At 49.3% G+C, this 15951-nt stretch overlaps 1 protein-coding gene across 2 annotated transcripts in view; it reads left to right on the forward strand.

Annotated features, from left to right (window-relative positions):
* The window catches only part of USP7 (ubiquitin specific peptidase 7), a 36639-nt gene that overhangs the window by 11115 nt on the left and 9573 nt on the right, over positions 1-15951 (forward strand). For both annotated transcript variants that reach the window (XM_011225563.3, XM_019800145.2), the window contains exons 4-15: positions 1464-1602; positions 2230-2318; positions 4420-4528; positions 5444-5574; positions 5992-6046; positions 7023-7103; positions 7203-7293; positions 9886-9968; positions 12182-12291; positions 13820-13976; positions 14969-15113; positions 15313-15443. In XM_011225563.3, the coding sequence (XP_011223865.2) occupies positions 1464-1602; positions 2230-2318; positions 4420-4528; positions 5444-5574; positions 5992-6046; positions 7023-7103; positions 7203-7293; positions 9886-9968; positions 12182-12291; positions 13820-13976; positions 14969-15113; positions 15313-15443 (1321 nt within the window). The remainder of the gene's footprint in view (positions 1-1463; positions 1603-2229; positions 2319-4419; positions 4529-5443; positions 5575-5991; positions 6047-7022; positions 7104-7202; positions 7294-9885; positions 9969-12181; positions 12292-13819; positions 13977-14968; positions 15114-15312; positions 15444-15951) is intronic.

Below are 15951 nucleotides of genomic sequence, written 5' to 3' on the forward strand. Positions count from 1 at the left end.
ACTGCCTGAGGGGAAAACTGTAGTCCAGGAAAGTTCCTCAGGTCCTGTGGCCTCCCCATAGTTATGTTAACCAGTTCCTGGGTGTTAATTCAGAAAGATCCGAATTAAAAACATTCTTTGAGGGTTTTACAACATGAGCTTCTTCAGCTTATTTTAGAAATATTGTTTTGTTCCTATAGTTTTTAAAAGAAGTGTGTAATAAAATGTCTTCAAATTGAGAAGAGTCTTCATGGTCCCTTTATTCAGATGAAACTAAAGATTGAGGCTTCACATTTCCTGCCCATTGATTCTTTGTCAAAAGTTTGATTCTTTCATTAATTAAAAACTGTCACCGTTCAGCATTTCTCAGAAGCTTAGCTGACATTGTTCGAAGGGGTCCCGGATCACTTGGTCACCATGTCCTTCTCGTTCCGTATCAAGGAGCCCATGAGAAGGCTGCTTTCTTGGACCACGTCTGTGTGGTCACCCCCAGACTGTGGCCCTTTGGAGCTCTCAATGAAGGCTGTTCCCCAAGGGCACTGGCCTTTGCTGTTCTGTCCAGGCTCCAGGGAACGCAGTCCATTTCCTTGGGCTTTTGACGTGAAAGTGTAAGAAGTGCGAAGCCCAGTGTGTGCTGCAGCCAGGGCCTGTGTGTAGGTTGATTTTTTTTCTTCCTGTGTTCACATTATGACCTGGTTTCCGGTGAGTATTTGGGCTGCACAGTAGTCTGACAGACCACTTCAGGCTGACAGTCGTTTGGGGGAAACAGCGAGTGGTCCGTGTCCAGTGTGGCCGGCGTGAGCCCGCAGAAGCACGGGTGCTGCGAGGCTGCGCTCTTGTGGGTTCAGCTCTCCTGTAGCTCCATGCTCTTAGCGGACCTTTAAAGGGCTGTATCCTTCTGGTTTTTAAACATTGACCAGAGGCCCTTTTGTGATCTGTGCCCAACTTGATGGCAGCGGGGACACTTCTGCTGTGCTGTGACTGGGTGGCTCTGCTTGGAGTCCCCCGGGAGCGCCTGGTACAGCCCTGCCTGGGAACCGCTGCGAGAGGGGTTCTTGGAGCACGCAGCACGGCTTTCCTCTTCTCTCGTTCTGTTCTTTTCCCTAATACCCAGATTAGGTACTAAATCTACCATGTGACCGGAAAACTAGTCTCTTACAGAATCTAAAAGACCAGTATCTAAAATTCAGTAACTTCTCTGTTTATTGATACCAAAAAAAAAAAAAAAAAAAGAACCTGACCTAAAACTTTTTAAAGAAATTAATATTAATAAAACCATGGGTCAAATCACTACGGGAATTGACACCCCCAACCCCTTTTAGCTGTTTTCACCATTAAGGTAAATGTGTCCCTCCCCCAACTCCCCCACTCCTCCCAAAAAAAATAAAAGAAAAAAAAATAGGGGAATTTTTGTGTGCTGTGTTTTTAAAGTGTGCAAACATCAGTTAAATAGGTCAACTGAGGCTTAGATTTTCTTTGAACAGGTCGTGGTCTTGCCACGCACAGGCTGTGCTGAAGATAATAAATTACAGAGACGATGAGAAGTCGTTCAGCCGACGCATTAGCCACTTGTTCTTCCACAAGGAGAATGATTGGGGGTTTTCCAATTTCATGGCCTGGAGCGTAAGTAACCGAGTGTTTACACAGAATGATCTGAGCCTTACTCCTTCCTGAGTTCCTTCACTCTTCAGAGCCTTCTGTGCGTTCTAGAATCAAAAATGTGTGCTTCCTAAGTGGGACAGGTGTCCGAAAATGTGTTTTCTCCAGTTGGCTAGTTGAGGTTGTTAAGCAGCTGACAGGTCAGTATTGGGGGGGGGGGGCAAGTCAGACATGGTTTCAGGGAACCTCCCCAGTTCTCAACGCCATCTGTTTTGGCTGCTCTTGGCAGACGTGGAAACCCAGGAGTGCGTTGTCAGGCGTGTCCTGCTGGGTGCTCCAGCGCGGGTTCTCCAGCACCTCTCCAAGCCCTTGCTCTGGGGAGCGGGCACCAGTGCCTCTGGGCCGTGCCCTGGACCAGCTCCCAGTGCTTCCTGGATGCTTCCTAGAGGAACCAAGCTCTTGCTGGTTTTGTTCAGAGGACACTACTAGTTAAAGCAGATCAAAACACTGCAAAATCAGAAGCCCGATTTGGGGGTTAGAAAAAGTAGTGTTTTCCTCTAATACGTAGAGGGCACTAGGGTAATTGTCTCTTCGGAACGAAGGGAGCATTCGTGTGTTCTTATGCAAGCTGGATATTCTTATTTTTTATAGGAAGTGACTGATCCTGAGAAAGGATTTATAGATGATGACAAAGTTACTTTTGAAGTCTTTGTACAGGCGGATGCTCCCCATGGAGTTGCGTAAGTTTTTCTTTAATTGGGTGCTCCTAAGAAACGCCTTTGTGCTGTGCTGAAGCACTAGCATGTGAACAGATGCATATACTTAACAGATACGCACCCTCTCTGCGCTTGCCCACACATATGGGGGGTATGCGGCTCTGTATGCCAGCCTCACGTTCACTCCTTCGCTTGGCGGATTTTCTTGAGCGGTTTCTGTAGGCCGGACACTGCTGTGCACTAGGAACGTGGTGATGGTCGGCAAGGCAGCCATGGGTTTCTGTCCTCCAATACCCAGACTGCTGGGACAGTTTATAAATCCTACAGAGGAGAGGCCCTAGTTTTCCTTGGAAGAGGGCAGGGATGGGAAGGCCTGGGAACTGTGGGTATGACGAGGAAGCAGGGGAGTCGGTGGGTTGGAGGTGGTGAGTGAGGTGGAGCCGAGCTTGGAGGACCCGCAAGAGACGTGAGGATGGCTCAGCGGTGGGAGGTCTGTGTGCACAAGGCAGTGTTCGGCCTTACAGGAGGCATGGGCGGGGCCCTGGGGTGGCTTACTTGTCGAGGAGGGTAAGGGGTTGGGGCAGGGAGAACAAGAGTTGAGGGAAGGCACCAGCAGCAGGGCAGGGTGGGGCTGGGCGCCGCGTCCACATCCGGAAGGTGTGGAGGTTGAGCAGGAAGCTGGAATCAGGCAGTGGGGCCCTGCTGACTGGTCGAGGCCCAAGGGTGAGGCTGTTACGTGCAGTCTGGGAAGAAGGTCAGCGGCAGGCACCTGTTTCTTGCCCACGTTACTTTGTCTTCACGTGGCCCTGCTCTGGCAAGAGTGCGGGTGTGGGTTGACCTGGATGGACCAGGCAGAGAGCCGTGGGGCAGCCACGCAGAAGCTGTCACTTAGGCCAGGTCCTGCTGGTGTGGCCTGAGGCGTGTACAGGAAGAATCCAGCTTTTCTTGAGGAGTCTTTTCAGAGCTCACGTTCTACTCAGATATCAGGAGGGGGGGCAAAAACAAGAAAACTAAATTTTTTGTGGGTTCCCCCCCATTTTGAAAACCTCCCCCTATGTTTATAATCTACTTTTCTTGACTAAAAAGTGAATTGGTTTTTCAGTCTTACCAATCAAAACAGATTTCTTGCTTTAGACTTACTTATCAAAACCTAGCCAGCCATTATCACCTAAAACTTGGATTATAGTTTTTAAAATAACCATCTATAATTTAGGATTCTTGCATTTTCTTGCCAGTTTTTAAAATTATCCACGGATGCGCTTGCACGCACAGACACTCACACCCACCCACCCACACTTCAGCAGGGTCCTTCGGTACACCCGAGCGTGTCAGCAAGGTCATGGACTAACCCCTGGAATCACAGAGTACTATTGACCCTGACCTCGGCCAGTAGTAAACGTCTCCTCCAGTGTTGGTCATGCTTGGTGGCGATCGTGTTGTTCATGTCTTTGCATTATATACAGAGGGAGATGGGGAAGGGTGTGGCTTCAACTGGCATTCTCTCTAGCTTCCTCTTACGATGGGGGGAGTGTGCAGTGGGAGCTGCTAACTTCGAGAAGATGTACCGTTTCTCCTCAGCAACCACCACCATAGACTAGAGAGAAAGAGCACTAGGGCTGTAGAAGCCCGAACGAGAACCTGCCCCAATGTACGTGCTTGTCTTTGCTTATGTGTGTAACTGCAAAAAGAGGGGTTTCGACTGTTTGCATTTCTTGCTGACTGCACATGTGACCTAGTATGTATGCCATGGACCCACACTGGGAGCCGGTCCCGTAGAATTCAGCGATTGTCTGTGAGTGTGATCTTGGAAGAGAAGACAGTGCTGCCGTCGGCGGCGTTAAGCTGCTTCTCCCCCAGTGCTGGGTTTGTGCACTTGGGCGAAAAGAGCCCGTGATCGTGCTAAGAACTCCTGGCCCTGGTGCTCTTAGTGCCTGGGTGCCTGGCGGTGAGTTTCTCCCTTGGAGGGGTGCGTGGCTGTCGTTCCTGTGTCAGGATGGTGGGAAAGAGGTGATGGTGCACGGCAGTGCGGGGTCTCGCCGGCGTCGCGCCGAAATGCTCCACACACACTGCAGAAGCGAGGAGGCGTCCTGTGCAGTTTTCCCTCAACCTCCAACTGATCTTGTAGGTGGGATTCAAAGAAGCACACGGGCTATGTCGGTTTAAAGAATCAGGGAGCGACTTGTTACATGAACAGCCTGCTGCAGACTTTATTTTTCACAAATCAACTACGAAAGGTAAATGGATGGTATTTCTCTCCCTCAACCTTCCACCCACCCTCTTGCTCGAGTCCTAAGGGACAAGCAAAGTCCTGTCACCCGACTTTGCCGCGTCTCTCCCAGTACCACAGTGCTGTCTCCAGAGAGGGCCCCTCTTTTATGCGAATCCATATCTTTATTCCGCAGCGTGTGGACACTTGTAAAGCTAACTTGGGTGATCAAAAGTTGGCTGGCTAACAAACCTAACTTTATGGGGTCTGTAGCCCCATAATAAAGTTTGTTTGTTTTTAATGTGAAAGCCATTAGCAGCAACATTTGGAAGTTTTATATCAAAACTGAATTGAAAAGCCACTGGCGGTGAAGTGTAATTTTCACTTACAGGTAAAACATAGGTTCATGAAAGTACTAATAAAAACCACAGACATCCCTAGACTCTAATGTAGGGTAGCTGGGCGTCTGTCCCTTTGGGATGCCGTGTGAACAGCATGGAGCAGTGCAGGCAACACGGACTCCTGGTTGTGGGGGGCCACTGGCTGGTTTGCTGGCTTTTCCCGTTCTGGCGGCACTGTCGCTGCCCCGACAGGATGGTGTCGTGGGGACAGGTGGATGTGGGTCATTGCAATGGCACTGAGGTCTTATCGCAACTTCTGTTCACAAGTAACTTTAAGCTAAAAAGTGTGGCTCCAAGAGGTATGAAATAAAAGTGGTTCTCTTTGGATGGTGAGCCGTGGGTAATTTTTTAAATTCGTTTTTACTTTCTTGTGTTTTTTTTTTATATTACCTCAAGACTTTCATGATTATTTTTTTAAAAAAACTTCCTGACCTATTTTGGGGGATAGTTAGAAGCCCTATCAGCTACCTTAAGCCATTGTGATATTAGAAATGATACTTTCACATAAAATTCCATTTTTATTTCTTAATCAATTATTTTAGGCTGTGTACATGATGCCAACAGAGGGTGATGATTCATCCAAAAGCGTCCCCTTAGCATTACAAAGAGTGTTCTACGAATTACAGCACAGCGATAAACCTGTAGGAACAAAAAAGCTAACGAAGTCCTTCGGGTATGTATCAGAAATCTGCCTTTCCCTTCTTCCTTCTGCAAGGAAGAATAATGAGCGCCTAGTGGGAGAATCGAGAGCAGAGTGTAGGCATTCAAGTCCGCCTGAGTGTTTTTATCACTGTATTTGGTTTGTCCTTTTTGGACTTAAAGGCTCTGTTTTAGAATTTTGCTTGAGACCTAATTTACCCCATCACGATGTCCTCTCACACACAGCAAGGTGCAGAGCAAGACAAAGCTGTGGTGTCCTGATCAAATCAGTGTGTCTTTTCATCAGGGCCCCCCAAAATCACCTCCTCAGAAAACGAATTTAAGAATAATGGCCGATTATGCAGTTTACTTTTTGAAGTCTGAATTGCTTAATATGCTTGTATTTGAAATTTGGAAGTTTAAACACGAACGTTCCTTTTCTCTTTCCAAGGTGGGAAACTTTAGATAGCTTCATGCAGCACGACGTTCAAGAGCTGTGTCGAGTGGTAAGTTCTGCGCCGTAATCGTACACTCCTGAACATTGACTGCTGTCGGAAGTGGTAACCACGTCCGAGCGCAGACCTGCTTCATGCCAGTGCGGCTCAGACGCGCATCCTTGTGTGGGACAGAACCAGGCCAGGAAGGAGAGGCAGCATGTGTCTCGTTTTCGAGCCAGAAAGAATGGAAACAAAATTGCTGTTAGAGAGGGCAGTGTGAAGGGAAGCTTGGATTTCCGTAGCAGTAGGTAGTGTGGTTGGAATTTGTTAAATTGGTAACATCTGCCTGAGTTTCTGATCCGGGAACCCGCAGATGGGCTTAAGTAGCTGTCCCGAGCACCCTGCTTCGCTGTTCGCATCGTGATTTCTTGTTACTCTGGAGTGTCCAGACTCCTCCTCGGCACAGAAGTACTAAGTGAAGCAGCCCTCTGTGCGGGTGATTCTCCCCAAAACCATCTTTAGTCACTAGCAAATTCCCATCCTTCCAGTTGTGACCAGAGACACACAGACACACACAACATGAAATGGTTATTCAAGGTGATTGGCTGGGCAAGGTGTGTTTTCTTTTTTGCAGCACTAGCTGGATTGAATCCAGTTCATTAAATATCCATGGACAAACCAGTCAATCCTGTTGACAGGCTCAACCTCATTAATCTCTTGGTGTGGACCAATACGAGTTAAGTTTAGTGCTCAATTTACATGCTTTTCCACAGAGGTAAAATGAATATAAAAATGCTTCTAAAGGCACTACAGATTACTAATTCATTCCAAAGGCTGTATAGAGGTTAATCTCAACTGTTGCATGTAGATATTTTTGTAAATGTCCAAACAAAGAAGACGACTGTATGTTTTCATAATTGCATGCTAAAGGTCATAATATTTATAGTTTAGAACTTCTTTGACATTGAAATTTCTTAGTCAAGTTTCAAATTAACGTATGTTAATTGAGCATAACATTTCTTAAAGTCAAAACTTTCTCTTCCAGTTGCTTGATAATGTGGAGAATAAGATGAAAGGCACGTGTGTGGAAGGCACCATACCTAAATTATTCAGAGGCAAAATGGTGGTACGTGGTTACCAGCTTTCAGCAATGATTTTAAACAATTTAAGAATGCTAGTATTTTGACAATTAATACTGAAGCCATCTTATTTTCCTTATCTGTAGTCCTATATCCAGTGTAAAGAAGTAGACTACCGATCCGACAGAAGAGAAGATTATTACGATATCCAGCTAAGTATAAAAGGAAAGAAAAATAGTAAGTCCTGTGTACATGTTGGCACGACCTTCTGCTAATTTCTGTTGTGCTTTAATGCTTCATTTACCCAAGTGGTTTTCCTTGAAATACTGCACAGAGAACATTGCCCAAGTGACGAGTGTGCAGCTCAATGACCGCACACAGACTTGGTCCCCCATACGGGTCAGGCACCACAGCATTCGCAGCACAGACATTGGCCCTTCCCGACCACGACCTCCCTTCTCAAAGGAAACCACTGTTTGGGCTTTTAACCTCCCCTCCTTGGTTATTTTTGTGTGTTCGAAATATCTATAGAGATGGGATCGTGTAGGTTACAGCCTCTGCTGTGCATTTTTCTTTTGCTTCGCATCGTATCGGTGAGGAGGGGGTAGTATGATCGTTTAGCATCATAGCTGCTTTATAGTATTCCACATGGGGGTAAACCACAGGTGTTTCGAAACCATTCTTTCCTTGAGGTTTGGGTTTTCGACGTGGGGCTGTTGGGCCTAAGGCTCCTTGACTGGTCTCGTGCCCGGCTCTGGTGCATGTGTTTGTGTTCATGGTGAGCGGAATTGTTGGCTCTGAGGGTATGTGTACATTCAGTGGGTGAAGCCAGCAAATTTCTCAACTCACTTTCTCAATTCTGGTCCCACCAGCAGCATGTGAGAGCTGCCATTGCTCCACACAGCAGACCTGTCAGTCGTCAGACAAACATTTTGGTGGGAATATGGTGCCATCTCGGTTTTAATTTACATTGTCACCTTTCCAAATGCTTACTGGCAATTTGGATATCTTCTTGAACATCAGGAATGGATTTAATAGTGACTTAATGTTGTCGAGCAGTTCTGTCACCTGTGATTTATGGATCTGTGTCTGTGGATTTACTTTTCATAATGGGCTCTGTTTTCCAGCTTCTTTGCATGTCTGGGCATCTTGTTGGATGCCTGCCGTGGTGATTTTTATATTGTTGGGTACTGGATGTTCTTAGCCTTTGCTGCGGGGCACGTTGAAGTGACTTGGACATAGTGTGGTCCTTTGGGGGTTCGTTTTCATGCTCTGTCAGGTGGGAGCTCAGCAGTGTTCAGGTAGGGCTACTTGGGCCCACGGCTGAGGCAGCACCGTTCTGAGCCTTCTGCCTGGAGCTTCATGTGTGAGGGGGCTTTTCACCGCGGCTGGAGAGAGCAGAGACTGTTGGCAGGCCGGCGTGAGCTCTGGGGACTGCTCCCCCGTCCCCCGTCCTTTGGGCGGTTCTTTCCCTGAGCCTCTGGATAGTATCTCCCTCTGCTTGCTGATCAGCGCCCCTCAGAGGCCCTGGGAGAGCCCTCCGCAAACCACCACCATGTTCTTTGTGGGCGGTTGTCTTCTCCTGGGCGCTCTGTGCTACAGAGTCCGGCTGCCTCGTGCCCTCAGTCTCTTAGGGAGACACTGGGTTCTATTTGGGTTTCTCTTCCACACGGTGACCTGGGACAGGTGAAGGGCCCTTTCCAGATCCCGGTCCTGTACTGCCCGTCGTCCAGGGTGTGACCTTGTTCGGCACAGGACGGCGAGTCTGGTGCTTGTCAGTCTGGCAGGTGCAGGGCAGGAGTGCTTCTGCACGTGCTCTGGATGCTTGCCTGGCGGCATCGCAGAGCTCCCCCCCCCCCCCCCCCCCGCCCTGGGGGCTTGCCTCTGTTCACTCCTGTTGAAGGGCATTTCAGAATTTGAGTGAAATCTGCCTATCATACTCTGCTTTTTGTGTTAAGAACACCTGCCCTGAAGTCTTAAGCTATTCTCTTATCTATTATTGTTTTATCTTTCTATTTATCCGTAATCTACCCAGAATGGCTTTTCGCAGGTGGTAGGATGTCAGGACTGATGCCTCGGCATGTGGGTCTCTCGTGAACCGTCACATTCTCCCCTTGCTGTGCACCTTTGCCAGCGGTCAGACATTCCTATCCGTGTGGATTTGTTTTTAGCCTCTGTCTTCTGGTCCGCTGGTTGTCCTTGGGCAAGTTCTCCGTCTTCCCCCATGCCCCCCAGCTGTGTTGTGGTTTAATTGACAAAATTGTAAGCTGTTGACAGCGAGCATTGTGGTTGTGCTGGACACACGGTGAAAGCATTCCATCCCGGCGAGCACGTCTGTCCCTGCACGTCGTCCTCTATGTGTGTGCGTCAGAGCGCTTCGGTTCTGCTCGTGGTGGCAGGAGGTTCCCGGCTCAGTCCCTGTGTTTGGGGTTAGGTCCTTAGTCCCGATTCACTTCATTCACGTCCCAGTCTGTCCCTCTCGTCCCCATGGTCCCACTCGCTACCTGCACTGCCTTAATTGTAGCTTTATGATAAATGTTTGGGTCAAAATGTATACGTTAATGTTACTTGATTTTGTTGAAGTGAGTAAAACATTTGGCTTCATGCGAACACTTGTAACACCCTTAGGAAACCACGTCTGTGTTCTTAGAGGTTCAGGGCTTCTGTGGAGCAGTGGTGGGGTCGCGGCAGGTGTGGCGGGTCTCGGGCAGGGGCCGCCGTTCCTTCTGCTCTCCTCCCTGGTGTGCTGAAGCGTGTCGGGGCTGCCACGTTACCATCAAAGCTTTAGTGAGATGATCAGCTGACTTTCTTCTCTTTCTCTCTTTCGAGTATTTGAATCATTTGTGGATTACGTGGCTGTGGAACAACTAGATGGTGACAATAAATATGACGCCGGGGAGCACGGCTTGCAGGTAACATGGGAACTCTGTGGCGGGAGGTTGACGGGCAGTGTCTTGGGTAGATCCGTCGCCCTGCACACGGGGAGACCCCGTCCCGCTGTTGGGAGGCGTTTTCCTCAGCTTCTGGTTACAGTAGACGTTCTTACTTTCTCAGACTTTTGGCTCGTGATGGTTTGCACTTGGGCATGTGGTGTGTGATGGAGTTTTCTAAAGGATCGTGACTTGTAGAATGAGGAGTGTGTTTTCTCTTGCTTGTTCTGTGAATACGTGGTGTCCCTGAGTGTTCTCCACAAAGCCCCACGGGGACTCTAAGCTTCTGGCAGAGCAGCGAGAGTCCTGGACAAGCGATGGGTCAGTCTGTGGTCGGGCGAAGAGACATGGACTGTGGCGTGGGCCTGGCTGCCGGTCGGGTGGATCTGGGTGGGCCAGCAGCATCCTCATGAGTGCAGCCGCCCAGAGTGCCCCTGTTGGACTCAAGCTGACACGTGGGCTCGGCCAGTTTATGATTTCCCACACCATCCTGTGTTTACCAAGCTGGCTAACTTAGAATTCATGGTGCTGGGGTCCCCCTTTTGGGGTGGGTCACAGAGCTGCTCTTCTGCTTGGTCAGGCTGCTCAGGATGCTGCGTTGTGGATCAGAAAGTCACTTTGCAAACACGTGACTAGATGTGCTTAGGAAACACTTCAGTCAACTTGAAAGAATTGCTCTTATCCACACTAGATAGTTGGGGGTTTGTGTGAGCAGTACGTATTTTATAATCATAGCCTCAATGGATCGTGGTAGAGAACCTATTCTTTTATTGTTCCCTGAAGTTGTATGGAAACCATGCCATTCCTTTGTGTGGCAGTTTCCTTGGGTTTTCATTTTTCTTTTTAGAGATACTTTGTCCTTTTAAGCACGCTAATGTGACAGAGAGAGCCTTGTCTGTGGCTTGTCACACAGTTTCTCGGCTGGACGTCCCCGGCCCCAGAAGGAAGGTCTGAATTGGAAGCTGAGCTGTGATGAGAGCCCGGTAGTGGTGGGGTTGGGCAGAGACTTATTTTTGTGGGGAAACCAGAGTTGCCTGAGGTGGGGCCGGGGCTGTGGGAGCTGTGGAGTCGGCCCCTCCAGAGGAGGCCTTGTTGAGAAGCAGGGCGCTGCCTGCTGCACAGAGGCCGTGTGGCTGGTGTGAGGGTCTTGCTGCTCCTGAGTGAGACAGTCTTCCAAAGTGGGTTGGACGGTAAGTGCTGAGTGCGTTGCGTGCTCTGCGTCCTGTGCTCTGAAGTGAGTGTGCTGAGCGTCCGGGGGCAGGGAGCCGCTGACAGTGGTCGTCCTGCTCGGACCTGTGAGCAGCCGCACGTGTTCCGGCCGGGTGTCTGCCAGCACGCCTCCCTCACGTCACTGCAGTCCCGGGCTTCTGCTTTTCCAGTGCAGGATTTTCTGTGTTTTTCCATATTTCCCATAGTGTTTAATGACTGTATAACACAGCCGGAAGTGATTAAGCCCTGATTGACTTAGCTGTTCCCATTGTTGGGCATCAGAATATAATCCAGAGTAAATTGCTCACACGCAGCTATTGCAGCAAACCTGAGAAAGATCAAAGCAGAACCTTTTACTTTATTTTTTATTTGAAGCGTCCTTGACACGCAGTATTATATTTGCTTCAGTTGTGCAGCGTAGTGATGTCATGTTCACATACGTCATGAAATGCTCACCGTAGAGTTCACACAGTGGTGCTGACTGTGTCCCTACCATGTACTTTGTATCTGTGACCTATTTTGTAACTGGAAGTTTGTATTGCTTGATCCCCCTCTTGCCTCTTCCGCCCCTCCCCCACCCCCTGCCCTCTGACGACCACCAGTTTGTTCTCTGTTTGAGCCTGGTTCTTCTCTCTCTCTCTCTCTCTGTGTGTGTGTGTTAGATTTTGTTTATCTGAGAGAGGGGTGTGGAGAACGTGGGAGCTGGGAGAGAGGGAGAGGGAATCTCAAGCAGACTCCACATTGAGTGCGGAGCCCAGCACGACCCTGAGATTGTGACCTGAGTGAAACCAAGAGTTGGACGCTTAATCGACTGAGCCACCCAGGCGCCCCTCACATAAGCCTGTTTCTTAAACATTTTAAAAGCACGCCAGTTGGATATCTAAACCCCTTCCTCTCCCACCAAATCTCTCCAACCGATGTTGCTGTCCTTGCTTCAAGGACTAAGTAGGGCTGAACTAAACTTGCATTTCTTTTTCAATGTTCAGGAAGCAGAGAAAGGTGTGAAATTCCTAACTTTGCCACCAGTGTTACATCTACAGCTGATGAGATTTATGTATGACCCTCAGACGGACCAAAATATCAAGATCAATGATAGGTAATCTATAGTGGGATGTGAAAGTCGCCTGATTTCTGGGGTCAGTCTCAGTGTTCTGTTTAGTCCTTTTCAGTGCATCTCTGATGTATTTAGGCCTCTGTCCTGCGTCGGTGTCCCGAGAACAATGGTTTTAAAGGGATAATTTCCCTTAAGAGATCTCAGAGGCTGCTCCTCCCATCTCTCCCTTTTAGGGAGTCCAGCCCTCTCCACACTGTGGCAGATGGAGGTTCCTGAGGGGAGGGGGTTTTCTGCTCCACCCGTTTTGCACTCACCAGAATGGCGCTGTTAACCTCAGGAGTGGAATTTGATGTTGCTGTATTTGTTTAAATAGGGTCCTCCAATATTTTGTAATCTCTTAGTTGGTATTCTAGAATGTGTTGGAATTTTCAGGAAGATGAAATAGATGTATGTGTGTGCCTTATTCCAGGTGTTTTCCCCATTCTTAAAATGCCAGATAAAAACAATGACAGTAAATACTGCTTTACCTGGTTTAGAATAAGAGAAGTTTTGTACTGGTTAGTTTGGGCACAGGATAGAGAGGTTGGTTAGTCACGCATCAAACTTGAGGGAGAATAGGCCCCATCAAGTTATTTGCCCCCTGCTGGGTCTTTGCTCTTTTATTCTTGCCCATCACTGTGGAATCTATAAGAAACCGTCTCCACCAGACCTCACAGACTGGCATCCTGCAGACTAGGACTAAGGTTGGTGTGCTGACGTGTTTTGTTGGGTCCTCACCTTGCTTTTGTTTCTGTTTCTATTGGTATTAGTTGCCAACATTAAAAAAAAAAAAAAGCATGAAATTTCACATAAAAGCCCAGATTTCTGGCATTCTTCAGGAACTCTGAACATTGGGCAGTGTAGCCAGATTGGCTGAGGGCGGCACTGGGCTGGCGCTGGGGCGGCTGCCCCTTCAGACTCCATGTGCTGGCTCACCTCCGAGTCCTTGCCAGCCCGCCTCTCAGGGATCTCCTCCTAGTTAACTTCGACCCTGTTGTTAAAATGTGTATGAACCCCAGTCATTAAAAACAAATCAAGTTCAGTATGTCTTTAGAAATCTCGGGGTATAGGGGATCCTTTCTTACGTGTCTTCCCTGTTCAGATCTGATTTTCCATGTTTCTCAGACCTGAAGTATGTGCTTGGCGGTCTAAATCCCGGACAGCCGGAATTACTCGTTAATAACATTTGGAATTATCCACATCCTAGAAAAGCCATGGTGTATATTTATCACAGACTGGCTGTTGTGTAATATCCTCAATTTAAAATTCTGTCAGGCATCTCAGTGCATTTGGAGGCATTTTCCTCCTACCTAGCTTCAAGTTTTTTACTGATGTCTGAATAATTAACTTGTTCTCATGAATGGGCGCTGCCTCAGAAGAGTTCATGGGGCCTCCCAAGTCACACTGATACTTCCCTTTCCAAATAAAGATGAGACAATAAATTAGAACGTCTAGAAATAAATAAAGCCTATAGGTGAACAACTTCACGTGTGAATGAAACCTGGATTTCTTTAAAAATGTTTTTTAATAGGTTTGAATTCCCAGAACAGTTACCACTCGATGAATTTTTGCAAAAAACAGATCCTAAGGACCCTGCAAATTATATTCTTCATGCAGTCCTGGTTCACAGTGGAGATAATCATGGTGGACATTATGTGGTTTATCTAAACCCCAAAGGGGATGGCAAAGTAAGTGCTGGGCAGGGGGTGTAGTTGAATGTGATGGTGTGTAGGGCTTCGCCTTTGCCCGTTCCCGCCCCATGGCCTGGAGAGCGAAGGATTCCACCCTGGGCTCTGATTGCTCTGTGTGCTCTCACACGCTCATTGCTGATACTTTAAAGGTGAATAGTAAATTAGGGATTATACTTTATGTAGGCCTCTATTAGTATCCATCTTTGGTCCTTTATCCCTTTGTGTGTAAGGGGAGGCACGTGTTTTCCACTTACGAATACCAGCAGAGTCCTTGTCCTCCAAGGCCCGGGCAGGCGGGCAGGGCAGTGTCGCTCACACGTCATTCTGCATGCTGCTTGTCCGTGCTCGCTGACTGTCCATCTTCCTCTGATTTGCATGAATCTGTTCTCCTAGACTTCCCAGGGGACCAGGGTCTCCTTGGGGTCTGTGTCCAGGACCATAGAGCCAGTGAGGAACAGAGCAGAGGCCGAGCCCGCCTTGCTCGAGCTGGGGAGAGTTGGTAGAGGGACCCACACAGCCCCAGACCGCAATGAACCTTCCACTGTAAGATGTCGTACCACTGAAAGTGGCCCCGTCAATCCACAGTGAAGACATGGGGAGAGAGGTATCATGTACAACTCTGTGGACTTTTTTTAAGTTAGGCCCTCACTTGCTGGGATAATATGTCATGAGATAGGATGAAGTGCCCCCATTTAATAACTACACCGTAGTTTGACTAGCAGAGTAGGTGTGCTCTGGATGATTTTCTCAGATCTGTAAAGAGTTGTACGGTGGGCTGTTGGAGCGTTAAGACAGAATTGCCAGCAGACCTTCATGGTCCCCCTGAATGCGGACCGGGGTCGCTGAGGCGGGGGGCGGGGAGCTTGGCGAGAGGCAGTGCCCGGTTCGGCACATCCTCACAGCACTTGTCTAAGGAAAACGCCGCCTCTTACTCCGTGTGCTTCTCAAAGCGCTTTCTCTCTCCCGCGTGTCCTTGATCTCCTTGCCAGTGGTGTAAGTTCGACGATGACGTGGTGTCCAGGTGTACGAAGGAGGAGGCCATCGAGCACAACTACGGGGGCCACGACGACGACCTGTCCGTGCGGCACTGCACCAACGCGTACATGCTGGTGTACATCAGGGAGTCCAAGCTCAGTGAGTAGCGCCGCTCGCTCGGCTCTGCGTGCGGCCTCAGGCCAGCTGGACAGGGCGTGTGGGTTCTGACGTGCCTCTCAGGCCCCGTGATCTCACTCAAATGAGACTGCTGTGCTGACGACGACACGGCACTGGGGCCTTCTGCGGAGGGGAGCGCAGAACCTGCACACAGGTGAGCGGAGGCGCGTTTGTCGTGCAGGTGAGGTTTTACAAGCGGTCACCGACCACGACATCCCTCAGCAGTTGGTAGAGCGACTCCAGGAGGAGAAAAGGATCGAGGCCCAGAAGCGGAAGGAGCGGCAGGAAGCCCACCTCTACATGCAAGTGCAGGTCAGCCTCGCTTCCGTGGTGGGGGCCTCTCCCTGAGCATTTGTGACAGAGGGAAGCTTGGGCTGACACCACAGGGCTCAGGCCCGTGGACAGAGCCGCGCGCGCTCAGCGTGAGGATGAGCGGCGCAGAGGGGTCGCAGGGGTGAAGGCCTCCGGGGGAAGCGCGGGAGGGCGAGCCGCCAGGGGAGGTGGCGCTCCAGGCCACAGGGAAGCGTCACCAGTGATGGGGAAGGAAGGAGAGCTGGACGAGGAGGCGAACTTCTAGAAGCTTTGGGTTCGTGGTTCGGTTGCGATATTGGGAAGCGGGTGTTGCTTTCAGCAGGTTGGTTGCCCGGGAAGAGGCACTAGCTCTCGGGCGTCGTCCCGAGGCCGCCATGTCCCCGGCTTCCAGCTCGCACTGCGGGGAGGCGCCTGGCCGTGTGGAGGTGCGGGCGTTTGTACTTCTGACTGAACACCTAATTCTGTCCTTTGTCATCTTGATACTTTTCTCCTTGCGGAGGTTCATGGA

The sequence above is a fragment of the Ailuropoda melanoleuca genome, chromosome 10 (assembly GCF_002007445.2).
Source record: "Ailuropoda melanoleuca isolate Jingjing chromosome 10, ASM200744v2, whole genome shotgun sequence".
Lineage (NCBI taxonomy): Eukaryota > Metazoa > Chordata > Mammalia > Carnivora > Ursidae > Ailuropoda > Ailuropoda melanoleuca.